General features: G+C 52.0%; 1 protein-coding gene across 1 annotated transcript in view; it reads left to right on the top strand.

Annotated features, from left to right (window-relative positions):
- BBS2 (Bardet-Biedl syndrome 2) overlaps positions 1–23,703 on the top strand; it is a 31,036-nt gene extending 7,333 nt beyond the window's left edge. The window contains exons 6-17 of the mRNA XM_054389717.1: positions 3,154–3,258; positions 7,046–7,132; positions 9,087–9,222; positions 11,652–11,791; positions 12,682–12,826; positions 14,491–14,662; positions 16,405–16,534; positions 17,109–17,240; positions 18,750–18,887; positions 20,133–20,245; positions 21,975–22,123; positions 23,597–23,703. Of these exons, the coding sequence (XP_054245692.1) occupies positions 3,154–3,258; positions 7,046–7,132; positions 9,087–9,222; positions 11,652–11,791; positions 12,682–12,826; positions 14,491–14,662; positions 16,405–16,534; positions 17,109–17,240; positions 18,750–18,887; positions 20,133–20,245; positions 21,975–22,123; positions 23,597–23,703 (1,554 nt within the window). The remainder of the gene's footprint in view (positions 1–3,153; positions 3,259–7,045; positions 7,133–9,086; positions 9,223–11,651; positions 11,792–12,681; positions 12,827–14,490; positions 14,663–16,404; positions 16,535–17,108; positions 17,241–18,749; positions 18,888–20,132; positions 20,246–21,974; positions 22,124–23,596) is intronic.
- Positions 23,704–23,972: the final 269 nt, after the last annotated feature.

Below are 23,972 nucleotides of genomic sequence, written 5' to 3'. Positions count from 1 at the left end.
TTCAAAGTTATTGTGTGGTTAAATTGGTTACTTAACTCTTTGGCACAGTGCCTACTAAGACTGAATCAGTGAGAGTTTAATTATGTCTTTTGTTATGTAGGGGAGAGGTTTGCCTTTGTTTACTTACAAACCATTCACTAGGCTGAGGAGAGTTAACTATTCCTCGACTGAAAGTCAGGAGGCGATCAAGGTGACTTGTTTGTGTACTCTTAGTGCCTTGTGAGCAAAAGAATGTCTTCTGCAGTTTCCCTCAAGTGAGTTGACGCAATTCCGATGAGGTAAGTTCCTCCTGTGTGTGTCCAAACTGTGCATGGCAGGGTTGAAGGAAGTTGTCCAGCCAGAGCTGGAGGTTTGTATTGCAATTGGAGACACACACTGGCTGTATACACAGGGCTGAAGTGCCTAAAGCATGGGGTAGATGGGTTTAGAGGGATGAATAAAAGGTGTGGGTGTTGCACTTGAGCTTAAGAACTGGTTGGGAAGGGACCTCTGGAGATCATCCAGTCCAACCCCCGAGGTTCACCTAGAGCAGGTTGCACAAGAAAGTGTCCAGGCAGGCTTTGAATGACTCCAAAGATGGAGACTCCACCACCCCTCTGGCCAGCTTGGTCAGTACTCCACCACCCTCAATATAAAGAAGTTCCTCCTCATGTTTAAGGTGGAACTTCTTATGTGGAAGTTCATGCCCGTTGCCTCTTGTCCTGTCACTGGGCACCACTGAAAAAAGTTTGGCCTCATTTTCCTGACACACACCCTTTAAATATTGATAAGCATTCATGAGAATCCCCCTTACAAGTCTTCTTCAGGCTAAGCAGCCCCAAGTCCCTCAGCCTTTCCTCACAAGAGAGATGTTCCAGTCCCCTCGGCATCTTTGTAGCCCTTTGCTTTACCCTCTCATGCAGTTTCCTGTCCTTGAACTGGGGGAGCCCAGAACTGGACACAATACTGCAGATGAGAAGATCCCCACTGTTAAATGTTGGTTGTTTTTTGAAGGGACTAAAATACACTTAGGAGTTTTCTTAGTTTTTGTCACAGTGCTTCTGGGCCCAGGCTAGAGTAAGGAGACATTGCAGACCTTTGTCCTTGAAGATCTGAGGTCTCCCCACTGCCCAGATTGGGATTAAAAATCGTAGTTAGCCATTAAGCCACTTAGGGAGAGCTATAAAAGGCAAATCCAGGCAGTGTTGTGGGAGAGGAAGCTGTTGCTGTAGCTAGAATTAGACCTGGGCCTGCAGGATGTTCTGCTGCCTGTAGAGCAGGCAGTGCAGAGTCATCTTGGGATTCCTAGTTCAAGGAGGGCTGGAGGTCTCTATTTCCAGATCCACAGGCAAATTGTTTTAATTTCACCCCTGCAGCGCCTTGGGAGGCCTCTTACAGTCTGACTGTTGCAATTTAAAAGGACACAGCCACACCTGAACCTGGCATTTTAGGAAGGGAAACTCAGGGGGCAGTGGCTTTATAGAGTCATACAACTGTTGAGGTTGGAAGAGGCCTTTTGAGGTCATCCAGTCCAACCACTCACCCAGAGCTCACAATCCCACCACTGCTGAGCCACCACCACTAAGCCACATCCCTCAGCACCACATCCAGGCATCTTTTAAACACCTTCAGGGCTGGTGACTCCACCACCTCGCTGGGCAGCCTGTTCCAGGGCCTGAGAACCCTTTCTGGGAAGACATAATACCCAACCCAAACCTCCCCTGGCACAACTTGAGGCTGTTTCTTCTTGTCCTGTCACTTGCTGCATGTGAGAAGAGACCAACCCCCACCTGGCTCTGACCTCCTTCCAGGGAGCTGTAGAGAGCAATGAGGTCTCCCCTCAGCCTTCTCTTGTGAAGACTGAAGCCCAGTTCCCTCAGCCTCTCCTTGTAGGACTTGTGCTCAAGGCTCTCACCAGCTTGGTGGTTCTTCTTCTACATTGTGTTTGCTTGGAGGACTTGAGTGGTTTGCATTTTCTGTGTTTTATTAGTGTGGAGAAACTGAAGTCGTGGACTGTTGTGATCTTGAGTTTATGGGTGGGGATTAAAGGGGTTATTGCTACCTTTGGGAGTTCTTAACTGTCCCTGGGATCTTCTCTCCCTGCTGGCTGCTCACAATTCAGAGGGTTTTGATTCTTGGGAAAGGCTTTGGGAGAAGGTCATGAGAAAGAAGTTTAAAGGGTTTGGAAACTTAATGGTAGAAAACTAAACTCAAGGAGCACAGCCAGTTGAGTTTAATGAAGCTGGTGAAGGATTTAATTTAAGGAAGTCTCTCCTGTACAGAAGACCAGACAGATGATTGCAGTTGTTCCTCCTGACATGAAAATCTCTGCTCTTGGTGTGTGGCAAAACCTGCATTTCCAAGTGCTGGGAGCCTTTTTTCAGTGAAGAACTGTCAAGTACCAGGTCTTGAGGTACCTGGAGTACCTGAAAGGTACCTGAAAGGACTGAGAAACAGGCTGAGTTGTGACTCTAGGGTCTTCCCCTGGAGCTGTGACTGAGGTAACACTGAGCCTGGTGTTCCAAAGAAGTCAGCTGTGGGAGATCTTTCTCTCTCACTCATCTTGGGCAAAGCTTTTCTACCCATAGTTATCTCCAGGGTTTTCCTAACTCATAGAAAGCTGAACTCATTGCCCAGGGAGGTCGTGGGTGCCCCCTCCCTGGAAAGTGTTCAAGGCCAGGTAGGATGAGGCCTTGAGCAACCTGGGCTAGTGGAAGATGTCCCTGCCTGTGGCAGGAGGTTGGAACTGGATGATCTTTAAGATCCCTTCCAAACTATTCTACGATTCTCTGAGGCTCCCAACGTTGTGTGCTTGGGGCAGGTTTTCAGCGATGCTGTATTGGCACCAAGAACCACAGCAATCCTCCCAGCAGTTGTGTTGCTGCTTGTGGTAGGTGATACATGGCCAAAGCACCCAGGCTGAGGGCAGTTCAGCAGCCTTCTGAAGTGCATCTCAAGAAGCTTGTGTCAGGATGTCTTGCAAGGCCTTGGGAGGGATTTCAAACCCAGCTTTACAGACGGTTACTTCCCTGAGTGTTAACGCTTCCTACAAGGGACTTGCTTACAATGGAAGTGTTGCACAGGTTGTAGCACAGGTTGTACAGCCTGTTGGCTCTTACCTGAAGTGCAGAAGGTTTCACACCTGTGTCCTCTTTCTCTTCCCTTTCCCCTCAGACCATTACAGCACTGAGCCCCATGAGTGGCAGCCGCTTTGGCTATGCTCTTGCGAACGGCACTGTTGGAGTTTACGAGAGGACTGCTCGCTACTGGAGGATCAAGGTTAGACACAGAGTCAGAGAACTGGCAGGGCTGGAAGGGGCCTCAAGGAGCAGCCAGTTCCAACCCCCCTGCTATGGCCAGGGACACCTCGCACCAGAGCAGGTTGCTCACAGCCACCTCCAGCCTGGCTGCAAAAACCTCCAGGGATGAGGCTTCCACCACCTCCCCGGGCAACCTCTGCCAGTGTCTCACCACCCTCCTGGGGAAGAATTTCGTCCTAACATCCAATCTGAATCTACCTGTTTCTAGTTTTGCTCAATCCCCCTAGTCCCTGACACCCTAAAAAGTCCCTCCCCAGATTTTCTGTAACCCCCTTCAGATAGTGGAAGGCCACAAGAAGGTCTCCTTGGAGCCTCCTCTTCTTCAGACTTAGCAGCCCAAACTCTTTCATAGGAAAGGAGCTCCAGCCCTCTGATCATCCTCATGGCCTTTCTCTGGACACCTTCCAGCACTTCCAGATCTTTCCTGTAGCAGAGGCTCCAGAACTGGACATAGTGCTCCAGGTGTGGTCTGAGCAGAGTGGAGCAGAGGGGCAGAATCCCCTCCCTGGCCCTGCTGGCCACACTTCTCCTGCTGCAGCCCAGGCTCTGCTTGGCTCTCTGGGCTGCAAGTGCTGACTGCTGGCTCCTGCTGAGCTTCTCCTCCCCCAGCACCCCCAAGACCTTTCCTTCAGGGCTGCTCTCCAGCCAGTCCCTGCCCAGCCTATAGCAGTGCTTGGGATTGCCCTGCCCCAGCTGCAGGACCTTGCCCTTGGCCTTGTTGAACTTCATGAGGTTGGCTTGGGCCCAGCTCTGCAGCCTGTGCAGGTCCCTCTGGCTGGGTCCCTTCCCTCCAGCCTGTGCAGGTCCCTCTGGCTGGGTCCCTTCCCTCCAGCCTGTGCAGGTCCCTCTGGCTGGGTCCCTTCCCTCCAGCCTGTGCAGGTCCCTCTGGCTGGGTCCCTTCCCTCCAGCCTGTCTGCTGCACCACACTGCTTGGTGTTGTTTGAGAACTTGCTGAAGGTGCACTCAATGCCACTGTCCATGTCACCAATGAAGTTGTTAAACAAGACTGGTCCCAGTACTGATCCTTGAGGAGCAGTCCAGTGTTGGACTGAAAGCTGCTGGCACATGTGGTACCTAAGCTCAGCTTGTTCAGATGTTATCTGAAGAGTGTGTCCAGCAGGACAAGGGAGGTTCTTCTAGCCCTCTGCTCAGCCCTTAGGTAGACCACATCTGGAGTACTGCCTCCAGTTCTGGGCTTCCCAGTTTGAGAGGGACAGGGATGTGCTAGAGAGTGTCCAGCAGAGGATGATGAGGGGGCTGGAACATCTGTCTGAGGAGGAAAGGCTGAGACCTGGGGCTGTTTAGTCTGGAGAAGAGAAGACTGAGAGGAGATCAGATCAATGTCTGCAAATATCTGCAGGGTGACTGTCAGGAGCCAAACTCTTCCCAGTGATACTCAGTGATAGGAAGAGGGGCAGTGGGCACAAACTGAAGCCCAGAAAGTTCCACCTCTTCTTTACTGTAAGGATGCTGGAGGCCTGGAGCAGGCTGTCCAGAGAGGTTGTGGAGTCTCCTTCTCTGGAGATCCTCAAAACCTGCCTGGATGTGTTTCTGTCTGACCTTCTCTAGCTGAGGGGTTGGATTTGATAAACTCTGGAGGTCCCTTCCAACCCCTACTGCTCTGTGATATTCTGACTCCTTAGATGAATTGTTCAGCTGCACATAGAACTTAACGGCATTTTGGGTCTTGCAAATCCTACCTACATGCAAAAATAATACTGTGATGGTTCCCTCAGTGCTTCTGGGATGGTTGGTGGTGGTCTGACACTGATAAAACCATACAGCTTCACAAGGTTGTTCAAGCAACCTTGAGGGATTTGAGGTTGCTGTTAGAAAGTGCTTCTGGCTGTATGGTTGAATCATAGAATTGTTTCAGTTAGAAAAGACCTTTAAGATCATCCAATCCAACCATTCTCTGACTCTGCCAAGCCTGGTGCTAAATTATGGCCCTCAGCACTGTGTCTCTGCAGCTTTGAAACACCTCCAGGGATGGGGATTCAATCACCTCCCAGTGTTTGGGGACCCTTTCAGCAAACAGATTTCTTCTCATCTCCAACCTAACCCTCCCCTGGCACAACTTCAGGCCATTTCCTTTCATTCTGATTCTATGGAGAAGAGACCAACCCCCACCTCACTCCAGCCTCCTTTCAGGGAGCTGTAGAGAGCAATAAATAAACAATGAACTGGTTTTCAGCAACTGGATTAATCTTAACATTGTCTATTTGCAGCTTGTTTTTCACATCAAAAGCAGGTTGTTGCTGCAGCAGATCATATTGGCAAGATCCTTTTCTGCTGCTTTAATATAACATGGATTAGAACAGTCTGTTTAATAGCAATAAGAGAGAGGACTCCTTAAGAGGTGGCAGTAAGAGGCTCATGGCTTTATCTCATTTCTGACAGTGTTGAAGCCCTGTTTTGTTTTTCCTAGAGAATTTGCCTTTTCACATGGTGGTTGTGAGTTCTAATCATCTGCTTGGAAGAAAATGTGTTGGAAGGGAAGATCAGTGCTTTTACAGCAGTGGACTAGGTTTGTAGTGCAAGATTTCAGACCTCTGTGACCTTAGTGATGCTCAAACTCAAGAGGGAGCCTACAGGAAGGCTGCAGAGGGACTTTTCATAAGGGTGTCTAGAGACAGGACAAGGAAGAACGGTTTGAAGCTGAGGGAGAGCAGGGTTAGACTGGAGCTGAGGAAGTTCTTCAGTACAAGGGTGGTGGGATTCTGAAGCAGGTTGCTTAGGGACATTGTAGATGCCTCTTCCCTGGAGGTAGAATCATAGAATCGAGCAGGTTGGCAGAGACCTCCAAGCTCATCCAGTCCAACCTATCACCCAGCCCCATCCAATCAACCAGACCATGGCACTAAGTGCCTCATCCAGGCTTCTCTTCAACATCTCCAGGGATGGTGACTCCACCACCTCCCTGGGCAGCACATTCCAATGGCAAATGTCTCTCTCTGTAAAGAACTTCCTCCTCACATCCAGCCTAGACCTCCCCTGGTGCATCTTGAGACTGTGTCCTCTTGTTCTGTTGCTGGTTGCCTGGGAGAAGAGCCCAACCCCCACCTGGCTACAACCTCCCCTCAGGTAGTTGTAGAGAGCAATGAGGTCTCCCCTGAGCCTCCTCTTCTCCAGGCTAAACACCCCCAGCTCCCTCAGCCTCTCCTCACAGGGCTGTGCTCCAGACCCCTCTCCAGCTTCGTTGCCCTTCTCTGGACACCTTCCAGTCCCTCAACATCTCTCTTGAACTGAGGAGCCCAGAACTGGACACAGTACTCAAGGTGTGGCCTGCCCAGTGCTGAGTACAGGGGAAGAATAACCTCCCTTGTCCTGCTGGCTACACTATTCCTGATCCAGGCGAGGATGCCATTGGCTCTCCTGACCACCTGGGCACACTGCTGGCTCATGCTCAGGGCAGGTTGGATGAGGCCTTGAACAACTTGTGCTAGTTGTCTCTCCTCACTGCAGGGGGGTTGGAGTAGATGATCTCTGAGGTCCCCTGCAGCCTAGGCCATTCTATGATTTTGGTGTTCCTCTCTGTAATCTCCCACTCCAGTGCCCTGGCAGAGTTAGAGAATGGTTGGACTCAATGACCTTAAAGGTCTCTTCCAACCAAACCAATTCAGTGGTAGCAGAGATCACCTGCCAGAGCCTAGATCTCTCGAGTGTCTCTTTTCAGACACTCCATTGCATGTGCAATTCAGAGGCCATGCCCAGGCTTAAACTTGCTCCTTGTTTTCTGTCCTCAGTCGAAGAACCACGCCATGAGCATCCACGCGTTCGACCTGAACTCGGATGGGGTGTGTGAGCTGATCACTGGCTGGTCCAATGGGAAGGTGAGTTGGGCCAGGGGGAGAATGAGGAGCTGTGCATCTGGAAGCTGTCTTTGATTTGGAGGAGGCTGTTGAGTTGGCTGAAGGAGAAGAGCCCAGACTGAAAAAGGCTGTTGAAAACAGAGTGCTGAAGAGTGAGTGCAGCAAACCTGGTCTGGCTGGTGAATCCTGTGCCAAGGGCAAGATCAGAGAGAAGCTGTTCCTTCTGCTTAGCTCAGAGTCAGTTGCTAGGGTGTGGTGAGTTGTTTCTGTCATCTGCTGGAGGGTAGGAAGGCTCTGCAGAGGCATCTGGCCAGGCTGGATCGATGGGCCAAGGCCAGTGATGAGATTCAATAAGGCCAAGTGCTGGGTCCTGCGCTTGGGTCACAACAATGAGTGCCCCAGGCTTGGGGCAGAGTGGCTGGGAACTGCCTGGCAGAAAAAGATCTGGGGGTGCTAGTCAACAGCAGCTGAAGATGAGCCAGCAGTGTGCTCAGGTGGCCAAGAAGGCCACCAGCATCATGGCTTGGGTCAGAAATAGTGTGGCCAGCAGGACCAGGGCAGGGATTATGCCCTGTACTGGGCACTGGCGAGGTAGCATGTCAAATACTGGGTTCAGTTTTCAGCCCCTCACTCCAAGAAGGACATTGAGGTGCTGGAGCAGATCTAGAGAAGGGCAGTGAAGCTGGTGAAGGGTCTAGAACACAAGCCTGGTGAGGAGCAGCTGAGGATTGCTTAGTCTGGAGAAAAGGAGGCTGAAGGGAGAGCTGACTCTGTACAGCTCCCTACAAGGAGGATGGATCCAGGTGGGGATTGATCTCTTCTCCCTAATAACAAATTATGTTGTAGCAGGGGAGGTTTAGGTTGGATATTAGAAGAAATATATTCACTGAAAGGGTTCTCAGCCACTGAAACATGCTTCCCAGGGTGGTGGCTGAATCCCCATCCCTGGAAGTGTTTAGAATACAGAGAGAGTCTTCAGCCATGTCTTGAGCACGTGCTTCAGAATGCTCTGGGATGCTTCCTGCATGTTCTGAAACTGCAGGGAGGAGAAAGCAGTTATGGAAGAGCCAGAGCAGCGTCAGTGCTGACTGGGGCAGGGCTAACAAGCCCTGCTGAATTCTCTGTAAAGCCTTATTCTGTCCAGCTTAGGCTCTGAAGTCTGTTGCTTGGTATTCCACTTTGCCAGAAATGAGTGCTCTAGCTGCCAAAGCTCTCCCAGACACAGCTTGCAATCTTTTAGTTGTGTAAAGCTCTACCTTTTTTTTTTTTTTTTCCCTTTCCTTCACATCTCTCATTAGCTTGGGGGAATTTAATTAACTTGGTATCAAGCTGGCAGTCTAGAGCCCAGCTATGTTGTAACTTCTGTTGGATTAGGTGTGGAACACTTACAGGCAGAACCTCTCCTTGCTGTGCTCCTTTTTCTGGTCTTTTTCCCTTGGCAGCCTGTGTTCTGCTTGTTGCTTTGAAGCAGTCTCTGGCTCCTAGGGGAGAGCAGTGCTGGGTGCTGTGCACAGAACTGAGCCTCCTCACTCTTCTGCTCCAAAGATAATTAAAAGTTGCGGTATTTGTGTGTGAAAATAATTCACCACACAAGGGCTTCAGCGAGGAGGGGAGGTTGTAAACGCTGCTGTGATGTTCTTTCTGGTTCAGTCCCATCACTGCTGCATTCACATGTGTGTAACCTTCCCAGGGCAGGCTGGCAGCCCCCTTCTTTCCTTCCTCTTGCTGGTAACTTAGGGAAGCATCTCTGAAGAGCAGTTCCTTCTAGCCGAGGCTGCCTAGAGGTCATTTCTTGATGGTGTTCCTTCCCAATGAGCAGCAGAGCTGCTTTCTGAGATGCTTTCTGAGCAGCAAGTTGACCTGCAGCTCTGTGAGCAGAGCTGGCTTTGGTGAAGAGCTCAGAGTATGGCATGGCAGAGAGCTTGGAGTCAGCTCTGCTGCTCATGCTGTGCCTTGGAACTCTCTGTTGTTGCAGGTGGATGCTCGCAGCGACCGAACGGGAGAGGTCATCTTTAAGGACAACTTCTCCTCCTCCATTGCAGGAGTGGTGGAGGGGGATTACAGAATGGATGGGAGCACCCAGTTAATCTGCTGCTCAGTGGATGGGGAAGGTAAGAGCATTGCTCAGGAGTCTCATTTAATGCACAGCAATATCAGGCACGTCATCACATCAGCTCAGGTTGATTTTGGTTCCGGAGGCATTTTCCTGGGCCAAATTCTCTTTGCTTTAGCCAAAGAGGAGGCAGTTTTGAGTTACACTGTGTGCAAACAGGATTTTGAACATTACCTTCCTCTGTGATAATCAGTCTGTTTCATTCTGATCCAAGAAACCATCTAGATTTCATTCGCCTAATGGAAGAAGTTCCATCCTATTAATGCAAAGAGAGATGTATTAAATACAGACTCTGCTTCCTCAGGCAACATTATTAGAGAGAAATCTTTAGGAAATGGTTTTCCCTATCTGTGATAATTCTTGGGTCTCTTTACAGCCTTCAGACACAGGGTAAAGGTGTTCAGAGAGCTAAGAGTGTGGGGGTGTGTGGTTTGGTTTTCTTCTACAGGTGAAGAGTTTTTAATTAGTCCTTTTAGATGTTACCAGCACTTTGTTTCCTGGAAAGTGCTGTCCTGAGCCTGGAGAACTGGTGGGTTCAGCCCACCATGCATTCAAGAAGGCAGGCCCAGTTACTCTGAATGGAAACAAATCTGATCACAGGTGATTTAAGTGAGCTCAGAGTGAATTTACAGGCTTCAGGAGAGGCTCTGGCATGATAATCTGACTGCTTGGCTTCGGTGGCCGGAGACAGGCAGGTCTGGCACAGCCCACTGGGAACAAAAGCCTTGTCCTTAAACAGCAGTGTTGGCTCTCTGCCTTAATCACAGGCTGCAGGGACTTGCTGGACTTGGGCTTCAGCATTTAAACCTTGTTCCCAAGCTTACAGGAGGACAACCTTAGGGCTGGACAAGGGAAGGCTCCAAGGAAACCTTAGAGCAGCCTTCTAGCACCTGAAGGGGGCTGAAGGGGAGCTGGGGAGGGACTTTTGACAAGGGCTGGGAGTGACAGGACAAGGGGCAATGGCTTTGAGCTGGAAGAGGGGAGATTGAGACTGGAGATTAAGAAGAAATTCTTGCCAGTAAGGGTGGGGAGACACTGGAACAGGTTGCCCAGGGAGGTTGTGGATGTCCCCTCCCTGGCAGTATTCAAGGCCAGGCTGGATGAGGCCTTGAGCAACCTGGGCTGGTGGGAGGTGCCCCTAGGGGCCTGTGGTGTGGGAGGGGGGGTTGGAACTGAATGGTCTTTAAGGTCCCTTCCAACCCAACCCATTCTGTGATACTATGACTGAGCACAGTACTTGAAGGTACCTTGTCCTGGCAGAGCTGTGCAGGTTAAAATCACTGAGCATCATCATCCTCATCCTTTTCTGATGTGTCCACCTTGGCATGATGGGCATCCCTTCAGGTGCAGCCATACCCTGTTGTTGGGTTTTATGGACAATGCATTCCCATGGTCCTTGTTATTAGAGCTGTGTGGGGCCACCACCCTGCCACACAAGGTGCTCTTTGTTTTCAGTCTGTTTTCTGTCCTGCTCTCGTTTTAAAGGACTGATTCACCCAGAAATACAAAAGCAGGTCCCTTCATCAGAGGACAGTGTGCATGCTGAAAGCTTTCCAAGTTCCCTGTAACTCATTTTATGGGGGTTACAGAGTCAGGCAGCATTTGCTTTGCAGGTAGGAGATTTTTGTCCCTGGCTTTCACTGTCAGCTCCAGTCAGAGCACACAGCCCTAGAGCAAACTGGAAGTTCATAGCAAATGTCTCTGTCTTACATCAGCTCAGAACCCCCAGCCTGGTGAAGGTTGGAAGAGACCTCTGGACACCATCCAGTCCAGCCCCCTGGCTCAAGCAGGGCACCCACAGCAGCTTGCCCAGGGTCACAATGGCCAGGGAGGGTTGGAATCTCTCCAGAGAAGGAGGCTCCACAACTTCTCTGGGTAGCCTGCTCCAGGTTGCCAGCACCCTCGCACCCAAGAAGTTTCTCCTCATGTTTAAGTGGAAAAACACAGGCAGACAGAGATATTTCCATAAGTGTGCTCCACTGGGCTACTGGGAAACAGGTCTTACCCCTGGAAGCTAAGTATCCCTTGGACTGGGGAGAAGCTCATGTGGGCAGATCTTGTGACTGGCTGATTGATGGTGACTTAGTCACTTCCAGACAGTAACAACTCCTCTGACTAGCTCTAGAAATCCAGGTACACATTGTGTTCATTTTGCATAATTGCACACTTGCCTAAGCACCTGAGAGGATGATTACAGTGGGAATCCTCTCACTAAAGAACTGGGTACTGCACTTGTCTGGTCAGGTGAAGGCAGTTTAAAGGCAAGCTGGAAATTCCCCTTTCTGTCCTGATCACCAGCAATGTCAGAGCTGAATGGTCCCAGCTGAAGAACCAGAATAAGACAGGAGAGTCTTGTTAGAGACACTGAGGCTTTGGGGAGGCAATCAAAGGCTTTGCTGAGCTTGGCTCTGTTTTCTTTCTGTACAGTCCGAGGCTATCTGCCAGGAGGTGAAGAGATGAAAGGAAACCTGATGGACACAAGTGCTGAGCAGGATCTGATTAGAGAGCTTAGCCAAAAGAAACAAAATCTGCTGCTGGAATTAAGAAACTATGAGGAGAATGCAAAGGTAGTGCTTGAGCAGGTCCAAAAGCCACCTTCCTGTGGCTATAAATCCATCTGGGGAGCAGTCATGGGGCAGTCCAGGCAAGTCAGAGTGTAACCTCTTAGGCTGCAGCCAGATTGTCTGCTGGAGATTGCTCCTTCTGCCTCTGGCTTGCTCCCTGTGCACCTTCAGAGCTTGCTTTTTAGTATTTTATTAAAATGCTAAATACTAAAATTTTACTAAGTGACATTTCCCTTCCTCCTTCATCTTGGCAGAGCAGTTGTGTTTGGACCTGGATTCTCTTCAGCCCTCTGCTTTAGCTTATGACTGCAAATTGGCATTTTCAATGCATAAACCAGCTTGGAGGCCAGGAGGGGTGGGGTGAGGGGGGCCAGGAGGGGTGGGGTGAGGGGGCCAGGGAGGGGTGGGGGGAGGGGAGGAGGCCAGGAGGGGTAGAGGGAGAGGGCCAGGAGGGGTGGGGTGAGGATCAGGAAATTTAGGTGGGGGCTTGGGTGTACTGCCAGGGTATAGGAAGCTTGCCTGTGGCTTGATGAAGGTGCAGAAATAAAGAGCTTTAAAAACAATAGTCTGAGGAAAGAGCAAACTCCCATTTGGACAGTCAGTGGCCACCATAGCAGAAGCATGGAATTAGCTAAGCTTGTGCCTCAAACTGAATCATGGGAAGGGCTTTTCTGAAGGAAGGTTTGGCTACAGAGCTGAGCTCCCCCAAAAGTAAAGCACTTCCACAAACCTAGCACAGGTGTCCCCAGCTCTGTACCTAGTCCAGCCTCTCTTCATGGCTGTGTGAAGGGCTTGGGAACTGCTGGGGTGCAAGGCAAGAGAGCTGACTGCTGTGTATGTTTTGTAGGCTGCCTGACTGTAAACCTTGATGCTGTGTGTGTGTTCTGCAACAGGCTGAACTGAGCACTCAGCTGAAGGAAGCTGCTGGGCAGAGGGGTGTGATCCCAGCCAGCACCCAGCTCCTGACAACCCTCTCAGTTAACCTGGGCTCTGACAGCCAGTCTGCCCACGTGGAGCTGTGTGTTTCCACCAGCAATGGTGAGTGCTAACCTCCAGCCATCTCATGCAAATCCATGCAAACAGTGATCTACATTTAGCTGCTGATTTGCCTGTCTCCCCTTCACTGTCTGTAATTTCCCCTGTGTGGTTGCTTGCCTTCCACAGAGCTCTGAATCCAGCTGTGTCCCTTTGATGGGCCTTGGGGAAGAGGGGTTTGATGGAGTTGGTTTCTTGTTTTGTCTGCTTTCCAAAGGCAATTAGCTTTTTCACTTGGTGATCAGCAAAGCCTTTGACACCATCTGCCACAACAAGCTGCTGGCAAAGCTGGCAGCTCGTGGCTTGGACAGATTCACTCTGAAATGGGTTAAGAACTGGCTGGAGGGCTGGGCCCAGAGAGTGGTGGTGAATGGTGCCACTGCCAGTTGGGGACTGGGCCCCATCCTGTTCAATATCTTTATTGATGATCTGGATGAGGGGATTGAGTCCATCATCAGTAAGTTTGCAGATGACACCAAGTGAGGAGCAGGTGTGGATCTGTTGGAGGGTAGGAGGGTTCTGCAGAGGGACCTGGACAGGCTGGATGGGTGGGCAGAGGCCAATGGGATGAGATTGAACAAGGCTAAGTGCAGGGTTCTACACTTCAGCCACAACAACTCCAAGGAGTGCTACAGGCTGGGGACAGAGTGGCTGAGAGCAGCCAGGCAGAGAGGGACCTGGGGGGTGCTGGTTGACAGCAGCTGAACAGGAGCCAGCAGTGTGCCCAGGTGGTCAGGAGAGCCAATGGCATCCTGGCCTGGATCAGGAATAGTGTAGCCAGCAGGACAAGGGAGGTTATTCTTCCCCTGTACTCAGCACTGGGCAGGCCACACCTTGAGTCCTGTGTCCAGTTCTGGGCTCCTCAATTCAAGAGAGATGTTGAGGGACTGGAAGGTGTCCAGAGAAGGGCAACAAAGTTGGGGAGGGGTCTGGAGCACAGCCCTGTGAGGAGAGGCTGAGGGAGCTGGGGGTGTTTAGCCTGGAGAAGAGGAGGCTCAGGGCAGACCTCATTGCTGTCTACAACTACCTGAAGGGAGGTTGTAGCCAGGAGGGGGTTGGGCTCTTCTCCCAGGCAAACAGCAGCAGAACAAGAGGACACAGTCTCAAGATGCACCAGGGGAGGTCTAGGCTGGATGTGAGGAGGAAGTTCTTCACAGAGAGAGATTTGCCATTGGAATGTGCTGCCCAGGGAGGTGGTGGAGTCACCATCCCTGGAGATGTTGAAGAGAAGCCTGGATGAGGCACTTAGTGCCATGGTCTGGTTGATTGGATGGGGCTGGGTGATAGGTTGGACTGGATGAGCTTGGAGGTCTCCTCCAACCTTCTTGATTCTATGATCCCTGCAGCTCCTCCTTGTGTTGGCTCTGAGCATCAGCCTGTTAGTGAAGGTGCTGCAGGCATGCAGCTGGGCTTCAGGTGGCTTCAAATGCAAACCTGGAACTATCCCAAGAGAGCAAATCCCCTGAGTGCCACCTGAGCATTTGTTGAGGGTGCTGGCAGGGCCAGGTGTGGTACTGATGGTAATCTGGGATATTTGAGGAGCTCAGGAGAGGGGTGTCAAGGGTTGGCTGTGCTGGGTTCTGCAGGCAGTGGTGGTTTCTTGCCAGAGGGCAGCTGTTCCTTCAGGAACTTTGGTTTTTTTTCCTTCCTTCCTTCCTGTTGCCAAGACACAATCATCCGTGCCGTGCTCATCTTCGCTGAGGGCGTCTTTGAAGGGGAGAGCCACGTTGTCCACCCCAGCCTCCAGAACCTCTCAGGCTGCCTTCGTGTTCCCCTTACTCCACCCAAAGATGTCCCTGTGGATTTGCACATCAAAGCCTTTGTGGGTTACAGGAACAGGTGAGCTCTGCCTTGCCATCTCTGCTGCTCTCCAGAGCTAACTGTGGGACCAGGAAGGAGCCAGCGTGTGGCTTCGTGCTCCTCCCATGGGCACTGGGAATTCCCTGGTGCCTCTTCTCCTTGTTAGTGGAAGGAGAGATGAGATTCTTAAAAACCACCATGGCACTGTTGATGTTGATCATAGGAGATGCCTTTCAACCCACCACACCTCTCCAGACAAAGGCTAAATGCTCTTAGGGTCACTGGGGCCTGCTGTACCCGCAGCTCTGCCTTAAGGGGAGCAGAGAGCATTTCGTGCCTGCATGATGCCTGATCATGGCTTCCTGGAGGGAAATCAAGAGCTGATAACCAGAATGCCTTGAAAATAAGACTTGAAACCAACTTATTCCCTGCTCTCTCTTCTGCCAGAGCTTCTCTTCTGCCAGAGCTGCTCTCCAGAGCTAACTGTGGGACCAGGAAGGAGCCAGCCTGTGGCTTTATGCTCCTCCTGGTGCTTCTTCTCCTTGTTAGTGGAAGGACAGATGAAATTCTTTCTTAAAAACCACTGTGGCACTGTTTAATGCAGAGCTCCTCTCCAGACAGAGGCTAAATTTTAGGCTCACTGGGACCTGCTGTACCCCCAGCTCTGCCTTAAGGGGAGCAGAGAGCATTTCTTGCCTGGATGATGCCTTATCATGGCTTTCTGGAGGGAAATCAAGAGCTGATATCCAGGATGCCTTGAAAATAAGACTTGAAACCAACTTTTTCCCTGCTCTGTCTTCTGCTGGAACTGGTGGTGCCAAGAAGCAGCCTCTTTGCCCTGAGCAGGGAGGTGTTTTGAGAGCCAGCCAACCACTGCAGAAAGAACGTGTGGCACTGGAGTCTCTTTTTCTTTTCTCTGTCCTTATTATTGCTTTTAATTAAGACTTCACTGACCCTGGAAAGCAAAGACCCAGTCACACAGCCAAACTGTAAAGGAAGTGTTTGTGCCGCTGTACTGGGCACTGGTGAGGCTGCACCTAGAGTGCTGTGGCTGCTTTTGGGCACTGCAGCACTGGAAGGACATTGAGGTGCTGAAGTGGGTACAGAGAAGGGCAACAAAGCTGGTGAAGGGTCTGCTGAGGAGGGGCTGAGGGAGCTGGGATTGGTTAGCCTGAAGAAGAGGAGGCTGAGAGGAGACCTCATAGCTCTCTACAGCTCCCTGAAAGGAGGTTGGAGTGAGGCTGGTGTTGGCCTCTTCTCCCAAGTAACTAACGACAGGACAAGAGGTGATGGCCTCAAGCTGCACCAGGGGAGGTTTAAGTTGGCTATCAGGAAGAATTTCTTTGCTGCAGGAGTGATGAGGCAGTGGAAGAGGCTGCCCAGGGAGGTGGTGGGAGTCACCATCCGTGGAGGTGTTCAAAGCAGCAGCAGATGTGGCAGTTCAGGACATGCTGTGGTGGTCACAGAGGTGTAGGGTAGAAGGTTGGACTTGATCTCAGAGGTCATGTCCAACCTTCATGATCCTGTGATGCTATGTGTTAGCCTAGAGAATACATTCCATTGGAAGGATTATGGAAAAAGTAAGTAGTGGGGAGGAATTGTTCAGTCTTCAGATGTACTAAGCCTGGAATTCCCAACCGGCAGTGCATGTTCCTGGGAAACGCTCAGCAGCTGATGGCAGGGCTTGGGAGCTCCTGATGGCAGTAGAACCAGGAACTGCTGCAGCAGGTGAATCCCTGGTGTGATAGTAACTGCCTGTTTTCCCTTTGGATTGTTCCCAGCACACAATTCCATGTCTTTGAGCTGACCAAACAGCTGCCCCGCTTCGCTATGTACGCCCTGAGCAGCCCGGACTCGGCCCCTGAGCCCCTCAGCTTTGTCAATTGTGCCACCAATGAGAGGCCACAGAGGGTGAGTGCTGTCCTGCCAGCCCCAGCCCGGCCTGCCCCAGCCCTGCCAGCCCCAGCCCCCACTTGCCCAGGGGCACAGTGACCTGGTGGGTTTGGAATCTCTGCAGAGAAGGAGGCTCCACAGTTTCTCTGGGCAGCCTGCTCCAGAGCACCCTCACACCAAATAAGTTTCTTCTCCTGCTCAGATGGAACCTCCTGGGTTCCAGTTTGTGCCCACTGCCCCTTTGTACTGTCACTGGGCACCACTGAAGAGTCCCCTGCCCTTTGGGTATTGATAAGCGCTGAGGAGATCCATTGATAAGATGAAAGGAAACTTTTCTTTAACTTCCTGCAGTAGAACCAAGCTTCTTTCCCAGCTTTCTCCAGTTTCCAGGCTTTGGGCTGTGGTCTCTGATTGTGGGACTTGATTTTTCTTGGGAAAATTCAGTTTTGGAGCAGGGACTCCACTGTCCCCACTCCTGACACATGTTTGTGGGCCCTGAGCAGAGCTCCCTGGTGCACAGCAGGCACAAGGAGGCTATGTGGCTCTCCAGGCTTTCCCCACAGCTGATGCTCTGCCTTTTTCATTCTGCAAGATTGTGATGTGGCTGAACCAGAGCTTCCTGTTACCAGAGGATGCAGAGTTTCAGAGCCCTCCCTTCCAGGTTTGCTTCACCTCCCTTCGCAACGCAGGGCAGCTCTGCATCAAAATCAAGCCTGGAGGAGAGGTGGGTACCTCATGGGCATGGGGAGCAGCCACTGCATGGTACTCTGGTGAAGCTTAAGGGTTGTGCAGGAAAGGTGAAGGATGGCTGAAGAGGCAGAGGCACTGCTGGGATCCTAGGGATGTTATGAGAAACTTTTGGGGTCTGTTTATTGCTAGAGGGGGAGAATCCCAGGGCCTGTTAATGAAGGAAACTGCTCAGCATTGCAGATCACAGAATGGTTTGGGTTGGAAGGGTCCTTAAAGATCATCCAGTTCCAACCCCTCTGCCATGGGCAGGGACACCTTCAACCAGACCAGGTTGCTCAGGGCTTCATCCAACCTGACTTTGAACACCTCCAGGGAGGGGGCAGCCACGACCTCCCTGGGCAACCAGTGCCAGTGTCTCCCCAGCCTCACTTCCTCATCTCCAGTCTCCATCTCCCCTCTTGCAGCTCAAAGCCATTGTCCCCCATCCTGTCACTGCCAGCCCTTGTCAAAAGTCCCTCCCCGGCTCTCCTGTAGTCCCCTTCAGGAACTGGAAGGCTGCTCTAAGGTCTCCCTGCAGCCTTCCCTTGTCCAGGCTGAACAGCCCCAGGTCTCTCAGCCTGTCCCTGCAGGAGAGGTGCTCCAGCCCTCTGGTCATCTTTGTGGCCTCCTCTGGACCCACTCCAGCAGATCTGTAGGCAGGTTGGTGCAGTTCCCATGCAGGCTGGTGTCAGGTAGCCAAAATTCGAGGCCCAAAGACTGCCTGTGTCTTTTGCACTGGGCTTCTGTGCCCCAGGCCTGGATAAAATCCCCTCTGAATCACAGAATGACAGAATGGTAGGGGTTGGAAGGGACCTCTGGAGATCATCCAGTCCAATCCCCTTGCCCAAGGCAGGTTCACCCAAAGAAGGTCACACAGGAACACATCCAGGTGGGTTTTGAATGTGTCCAGAGATGGAGACTCCATCACCTCTCTGGGCAGCCTGCTCCAGTGCTATGTCACCTTTAAATTAAAGAAGTTCCTCCTCATTTTTAGATGGAACTTCTGATCACAGAATCACAGAATTAACCAGGTTGGAAAAGATCTTCAAGATCTGTGCCTGTTACCCCTTGCCCTGTCACTGGGCACCACTGAAAGAAGCCTGGTGCCACTCTCCTGACAGCCACCTTTGAAGTATTGGTCAGCACTGATGTGATCTCTCTTCAGTCTCTTCTAGACTAAAAAGTCTCAATTCCCTCAGTCTTTCCTCACAAGAGAGATGTTCCAGGCCCCTCAGCATCTTTGTAGCCCTTTGCTGTGCCCCTCTCCAGCAAGTCCCTGTCCTCCTTGAACCAGGGTACCCAGAACTGGCCACAGTGTCTCTTCATCTAGTGAAATCAGTCTCTCCTCATCCCCTGGAAGCCACAGAGCCTGCTCATGCAGCAGTTTTGTTTCTGTATAGAATAAACTGCTTGGGGCTGGGTAACACTTACTTGTAGAGAGTCTGTTTGCTGAGGTATTTTGGCATGGAAGAGCCTTGAAGCGCTTTCTTCTCTCTCTTGACAGATTTCCATCAACACAGATGACATCGACCTAGCTGGTGACATCATCCAGTCCATGGCTTCTTTTCTGGCCATCAAAGATCTGCAGGTGGAAGCAGATTTCCCTGCATACTTTGAGGAGCTGAGAAAAGTCCTGGTCAAGGTGAGGAGGCAGTAGGTGTTTGTGAAGTGGCAGCTAAGCAGTCACTGGGGGGATGAGAGGGACAAATGGAGAATCTTTGAGCTGCTTGTGGAGACATCCTTGTGGAAAGCAGCCAGTGATGATGGCTTGCTGTGCAAAGGACAAGGGGACACCCCCAGCTTGATGGTTTTACTTTGCTCTGCACAAGAGGCCTTTGGTCTCCAGCAGTGGATTGTTTAGAGTAGTGGAGCTAGGGGTGTTTAGAGGAGGTTCAGGGGAGACCTTATTGCCATCTACAGCTGCCTGAAGGGAGGCTGTAGCCAGGTGGGGGGTGGTCTCTTCTCCCAGGCAGCCAGTGACAGAAGGAGAGGACACAGTCTCAAGCTGCCCCAGGGGAGGTTTAGGCTGGAGGTGAGGAAGAAATTCTTCCCAGAAAGAGAGATTGGCCATTGGGATGTGCTGCCCAGGGAGGTGGTGGAGTCACCATCCCTGGCTTCAAGAGAAGCCTGGATGAGGCACTTAGTGCCATGGTCTGGTTGATTAGATGGTGTCGGGTGATAGGTTGGACTGGATGATCTGGAAGGTCTTTTCCAACCTGTGTGATTCTGGGGTGTGGGAGGCTGAGCTGTGGGTTTGGGTCGGGGTGCTAGGTGTGTATCTCAGCCTGGACAGGGTACTGCTGGGGCAGCCAGGGTCTGAGGGCAAGCAGACTGATCCCAGGGGTGCTGGTGGGTTAAGTTGACATGTTCACAGGCTCACAGGGTATTAGGGATTGGAAGGGACCTCTGCAGATCATCCAGTCCAACCCCCCTGCTAGAGCAGGGCCATAGAATCTACTGCAGGTCACACAAGAACACATCCAGATGGGTCTTGAAAGTCTCCAGAGAAGGAGACTCTGGGCAGCCTGCTCCAGGGCTCTGTGACCCTTACAGTCAAGAAGTTCTTCCTCATGTTGAGGTGGAACCTCCTGTGCTGGAGTTCCTATCCATTGCCCCTGCTGCTCTCCCAGGGCTCAAGTGAGCAGAGACTGACCCCCACCCTCAGATTCTTACAGACATTGAGCAGATCCCTCTCAGCCTTCTCTCCAGACCAATCACCCCCAGGGCTCTCAGCCTCTCCTCACCAGGCAGTGCTCCAGCCCCTTCAGCATCCTGATAGCCCTCAGTCCTGTTCTTTCCAACTGGGCTGTGCCAAGGTTTGGTTTAAGGAATTGTTGGATGCTGAGAGTGGCAGGGGCCCTTCCTCACTGCTGTTTGCCTTGGACAGGTGGATGAACACCATGCAGTCAATAAGAGGCTCACTGCTGACATGGCTGAACACTCCAACCTCATCCGCAGCATGCTGGTGCAGGCAGAGGATGCACGGCTCCTGGCAGACATGTGAGCAGCTGCTGGGCTGGGTGGGCTCCAGAAGGGACAGAAAGGAGCACAGAACCCACTGCTGTCCTCCAGGGGATGCCTACTTACAGCTCTTGATGTAGAGTTGGTGGCTTGCTTGGTCCCAGCCAAGTCTGGTTGAGAGGTTTTGGTTTTTTTCTCATTCATGGGTTGGAAGGGACCTCAAGGATCATAGGATCATAGAGCTGTTAGGGTTGGAAGGGACCTCAAGGATCATAGGATCATAGAGCTGTTAGGGTTGGAAGGGACCTCAAGGATCATAGGATCATAGAGCTGTTAGGGTTGGAAGGGACCTCAAGGATCATAGGATCATAGAATTGTTAGGTTTGGAAGGGACCTCAAGGATCATAGAATCACAGAATTGTTAGGTTTGGAAGGGACCTCAAGGATCATAGAATTGTTGGGGTTGGAAGGGACCTCAAGGGTCATAGAATTGTTAGGGTTGGAAGGGACCTCCTCTAGTTCCAAACCCCCTGCCATTGGAGTTCCACCAGCCCAGGTTGCTCAAGGCCTCATCTAACCTGGCCTTGAACACCTCCAGGCATGGGGCATCAACTTCCTTGGGCAACCTGTTCCCCTTTCTAGCTTCATAGAATTGTCAGGGTTGGAAGGGAGCTCAAGGCTCAGCCAGTTCCAACCCCCTGCCATGGGCAGGGACACCTCACACCACAGCAGGTTGCTCACAGCCACATCCAGCCTGGCTGCAAAAACCTCCAGGCAGGAGGCTTCCACCACCTCCCTGGGCAACCTCTGCCAGGCTCTCACCACCCTCATGGGGAAGAATTTCTTCCTCACATCCAATCTGAATCTCCCCACTTCTAGTTTTGTTCCATCCCCCCCAGTCCTATCACTCCCTGACACCCTGAAAAGTCCCTCCCCAGCTTTCTTGGAGCCCCCTTCAGATGATGGAAGGCCACAAGAAGGTCTCCTCAAAGCCTTCTCTCCTCCAGCCTGCACAACCCCAACTCTCTGTCTGTCTCCAGAGCAGAGCAGCTCCAGCCCTCTGCTCCTCCTCCTGGCCCTTCTCTGGACACCTTCCAGCCCCTCCAGAGCCTTCCTGGAACAGAGGCTCCAGCACTGGACCCAGAGCTCCAGGTGTGGTCTGAGCAGAGTGGAGCAGAGGGGCACAATCCCCTCCCTGGCCCTGCTGGCCACACTTCTGCTGCTGCAGCCCAGGCTCTGCTTGGCTCTCTGGGCTGCAAGTGCTGACTGCTGGCTCCTGGTGAGCTTCTCCTCCCCCAGCACCCCCAAGGTCTTTCCTTCAGGGCTGCTCTCCAGCCAGTCCCTGCCCAGCCTATAGCAGTGCTTGGGATTGCCCTGACTCAGCCTGTGCAGGTCCCTCTGGCTGGATCCCTTCCCTCCAGCCTGTGCAGGTCCCTCTGGCTGGATCCCTTCCCTCCAGCCTGTGCAGGTCCCTCTGGCTGGATCCCTTCCCTCCAGCCTGTGCAGGTCCCTCTGGCTGGATCCCTTCCCTCCAGCCTGTGCAGGTCCCTCTGGCTGGATCCCTTCCCTCCAGCCTGTCTGCTGCACCACACAGCTTGGTGTCAGCAGCAAACCTGCTGAGGGTGCACTCAGTGCCACTCTCCATGCCACCAACAAAGATGTTGCACAAGCCTGGTCCGAGCACTGATCCCTGAGGGTCTCCACTTGTGCCTGGCCTCCACTGGGACATGGAATGCCAATAACTGGAGTGTTTTTTTTCCTTCCCCAGGAAGAACATGAAGGCAAGGTACATGGAGCTGTATGATCTCAACAGGGATTTGATCAATCAGTACAAAATCCGTTGCAACAACCACACAGAGCTGCTGAACAACCTGAAAGCTGTCAACCAGGCCATCCAGAGGGCTGGGCAGCTACGTGGTGAGTAGGTAGCTTTGGAGGGGATGGGGAGTCTGGGACCCCAGTGGGGGCAACATCAGAGGTGTCTTGGAGGCTGTAGTTAAGTGACTTTTGACCTGAAAGTAAATTAAGCTCTTGGCAGAGCTGCCCTGTGATAGGACAAGGGGCTGTGGGTGCAAGGTGGAGCAGAGGAGGTTCCACGTGAGCATAAGGAAAAACTCTTCCGCTGTGAGGGTGATAAAACACTGGAACAGGCTGCTCAGAGGGGTTGTGGAGTCTCCTTCTCTGGAGACATTCAAAACCTGCCCGGGTGTGTTCCTGTGTGACCTGCTCTAGTGATCCTGCCCTGGCAGGGGGGTTGGACTTAATGATCTCTCGAGGTCCCTTCCAACCCCTAACGTTCTGGGATTCTGTGAAATGAGGAGAAATAAGCTTTCAGTTTGCAGGCATAGCCTGTCAGAGTCAACTGTGAGAGTCCAGTGTCTGGGATCACAATTTTAGAACAGTTCAAAGCAGTTGTCTGCTTTCTGGATGGAATGGAAACTGCTGGCTTTGTAGGACACAGTCTTAAAAACGTTTCACAGAATCCCAGCAGGGTGGGGGTTGGAAGGGACCTCTGGAGATCATCCAGTTCAAACCCCCCCTGCTAAAGCAGGGCACCCACAGCAGCTTGCCCTGGATCACAATGGCCAGGGAGGGTTGGAATCTCTCCAGAGAAGGAGGGTTCACAACCTCTCTGGGCAGCCTGCTCCAGGCTTCTCCACCACCCCCCCACCCAAGAAGTTTCTCCTCCTGTTCAGATGGAAGCTCCTGGGTTCCAGTTTGTGTCCCTTGTCCTGTACCTGGGCACCACTGACAAGAGCCTGGCTTCATTCTCTTGCCTCCCACCAGCAATTGCTGAGCAACAACACAGGAAGGACATGGACCTGATAGAGCAGGTCCAGAGGAGGGCCATGAAAATGCTCAGGGGGTTGGAGAAGCTCTGCTATGAGAACAGGCTGAGGGAGCAGTGGGTATTCAGCCTGGAGAAGAGAAGGCTCCAGGAAGACCTAACAGCAACCTTCCAGTACCTGAAGGGGGCTACCAGAAGGCTGCAGAGGAACTGTTTGCAAAGGCCTGCAGTGACTGGACCAGGGACAATGGTTTGAAGTTAAAGAAGAGCAGATTTAGATTGGGTGCTAGGAACAAGTTCTGCACCATGAGGGTGGTGGAACACTGGAACAGGTTGCCCAGGGAGGTGGTTGAGGCCCCATCCCTGGAGATACTCAAGGTGAGGCTGGACAGGGCCCTGGACAACCTGATCTAGTTGGGGATGTGTCCCTGCTGACTGCAGGGGGGTTGGACTGGTTGAGCTTTGGAGTTCCTTTCAGCCCAGCCCGTTCTCTGACTCTGTGATTTTGAGACTGGATTGACTAAGTGTTATTTTTTCCCCCTGTTCCTTAGCAGCACCTGCAGTGTTTTCTCATTTCCTTTCCTCCTTCTCTCCCTTCCCAGTTGGCAAAGCCAAGAGCCAGGTGGTGAGTGCCTGCCGGGACGCCATCCGAAGCAACAACTTCCCCATGCTCTTCAGGATCATGCGTGTGGGAACTGCCTCTTCCTGAAGCACCCGGGGCTGCAGGGCTGGCACAGGGGCAGCACTGCTGGCACAGTGGCAGCGCTGCCACCTGGGGAGAGAGGTAGTGGACCAAGGGACAATGAGTGCTGAACTCCCTTCCCTTCTCTGGAGAAGGGAATTCATTGCCAATAGGATTTTAGTTACGCCAGCAGGGGAGAGATCACACAGTGATAAGGGTTGGAAGGGGCCTCCAGAGGTCCTTGAGTCCAGCCCCACCCCCTGCCAGAGCAGGTTCATCTACAGAATGTCACACAT

The sequence above is a fragment of the Indicator indicator genome, chromosome 19 (genome assembly GCF_027791375.1).
Source record: "Indicator indicator isolate 239-I01 chromosome 19, UM_Iind_1.1, whole genome shotgun sequence".
Taxonomy (NCBI): Eukaryota; Metazoa; Chordata; class Aves; order Piciformes; family Indicatoridae; genus Indicator; species Indicator indicator.
This window is presented reverse-complemented; position numbering and strand designations above follow the sequence as displayed.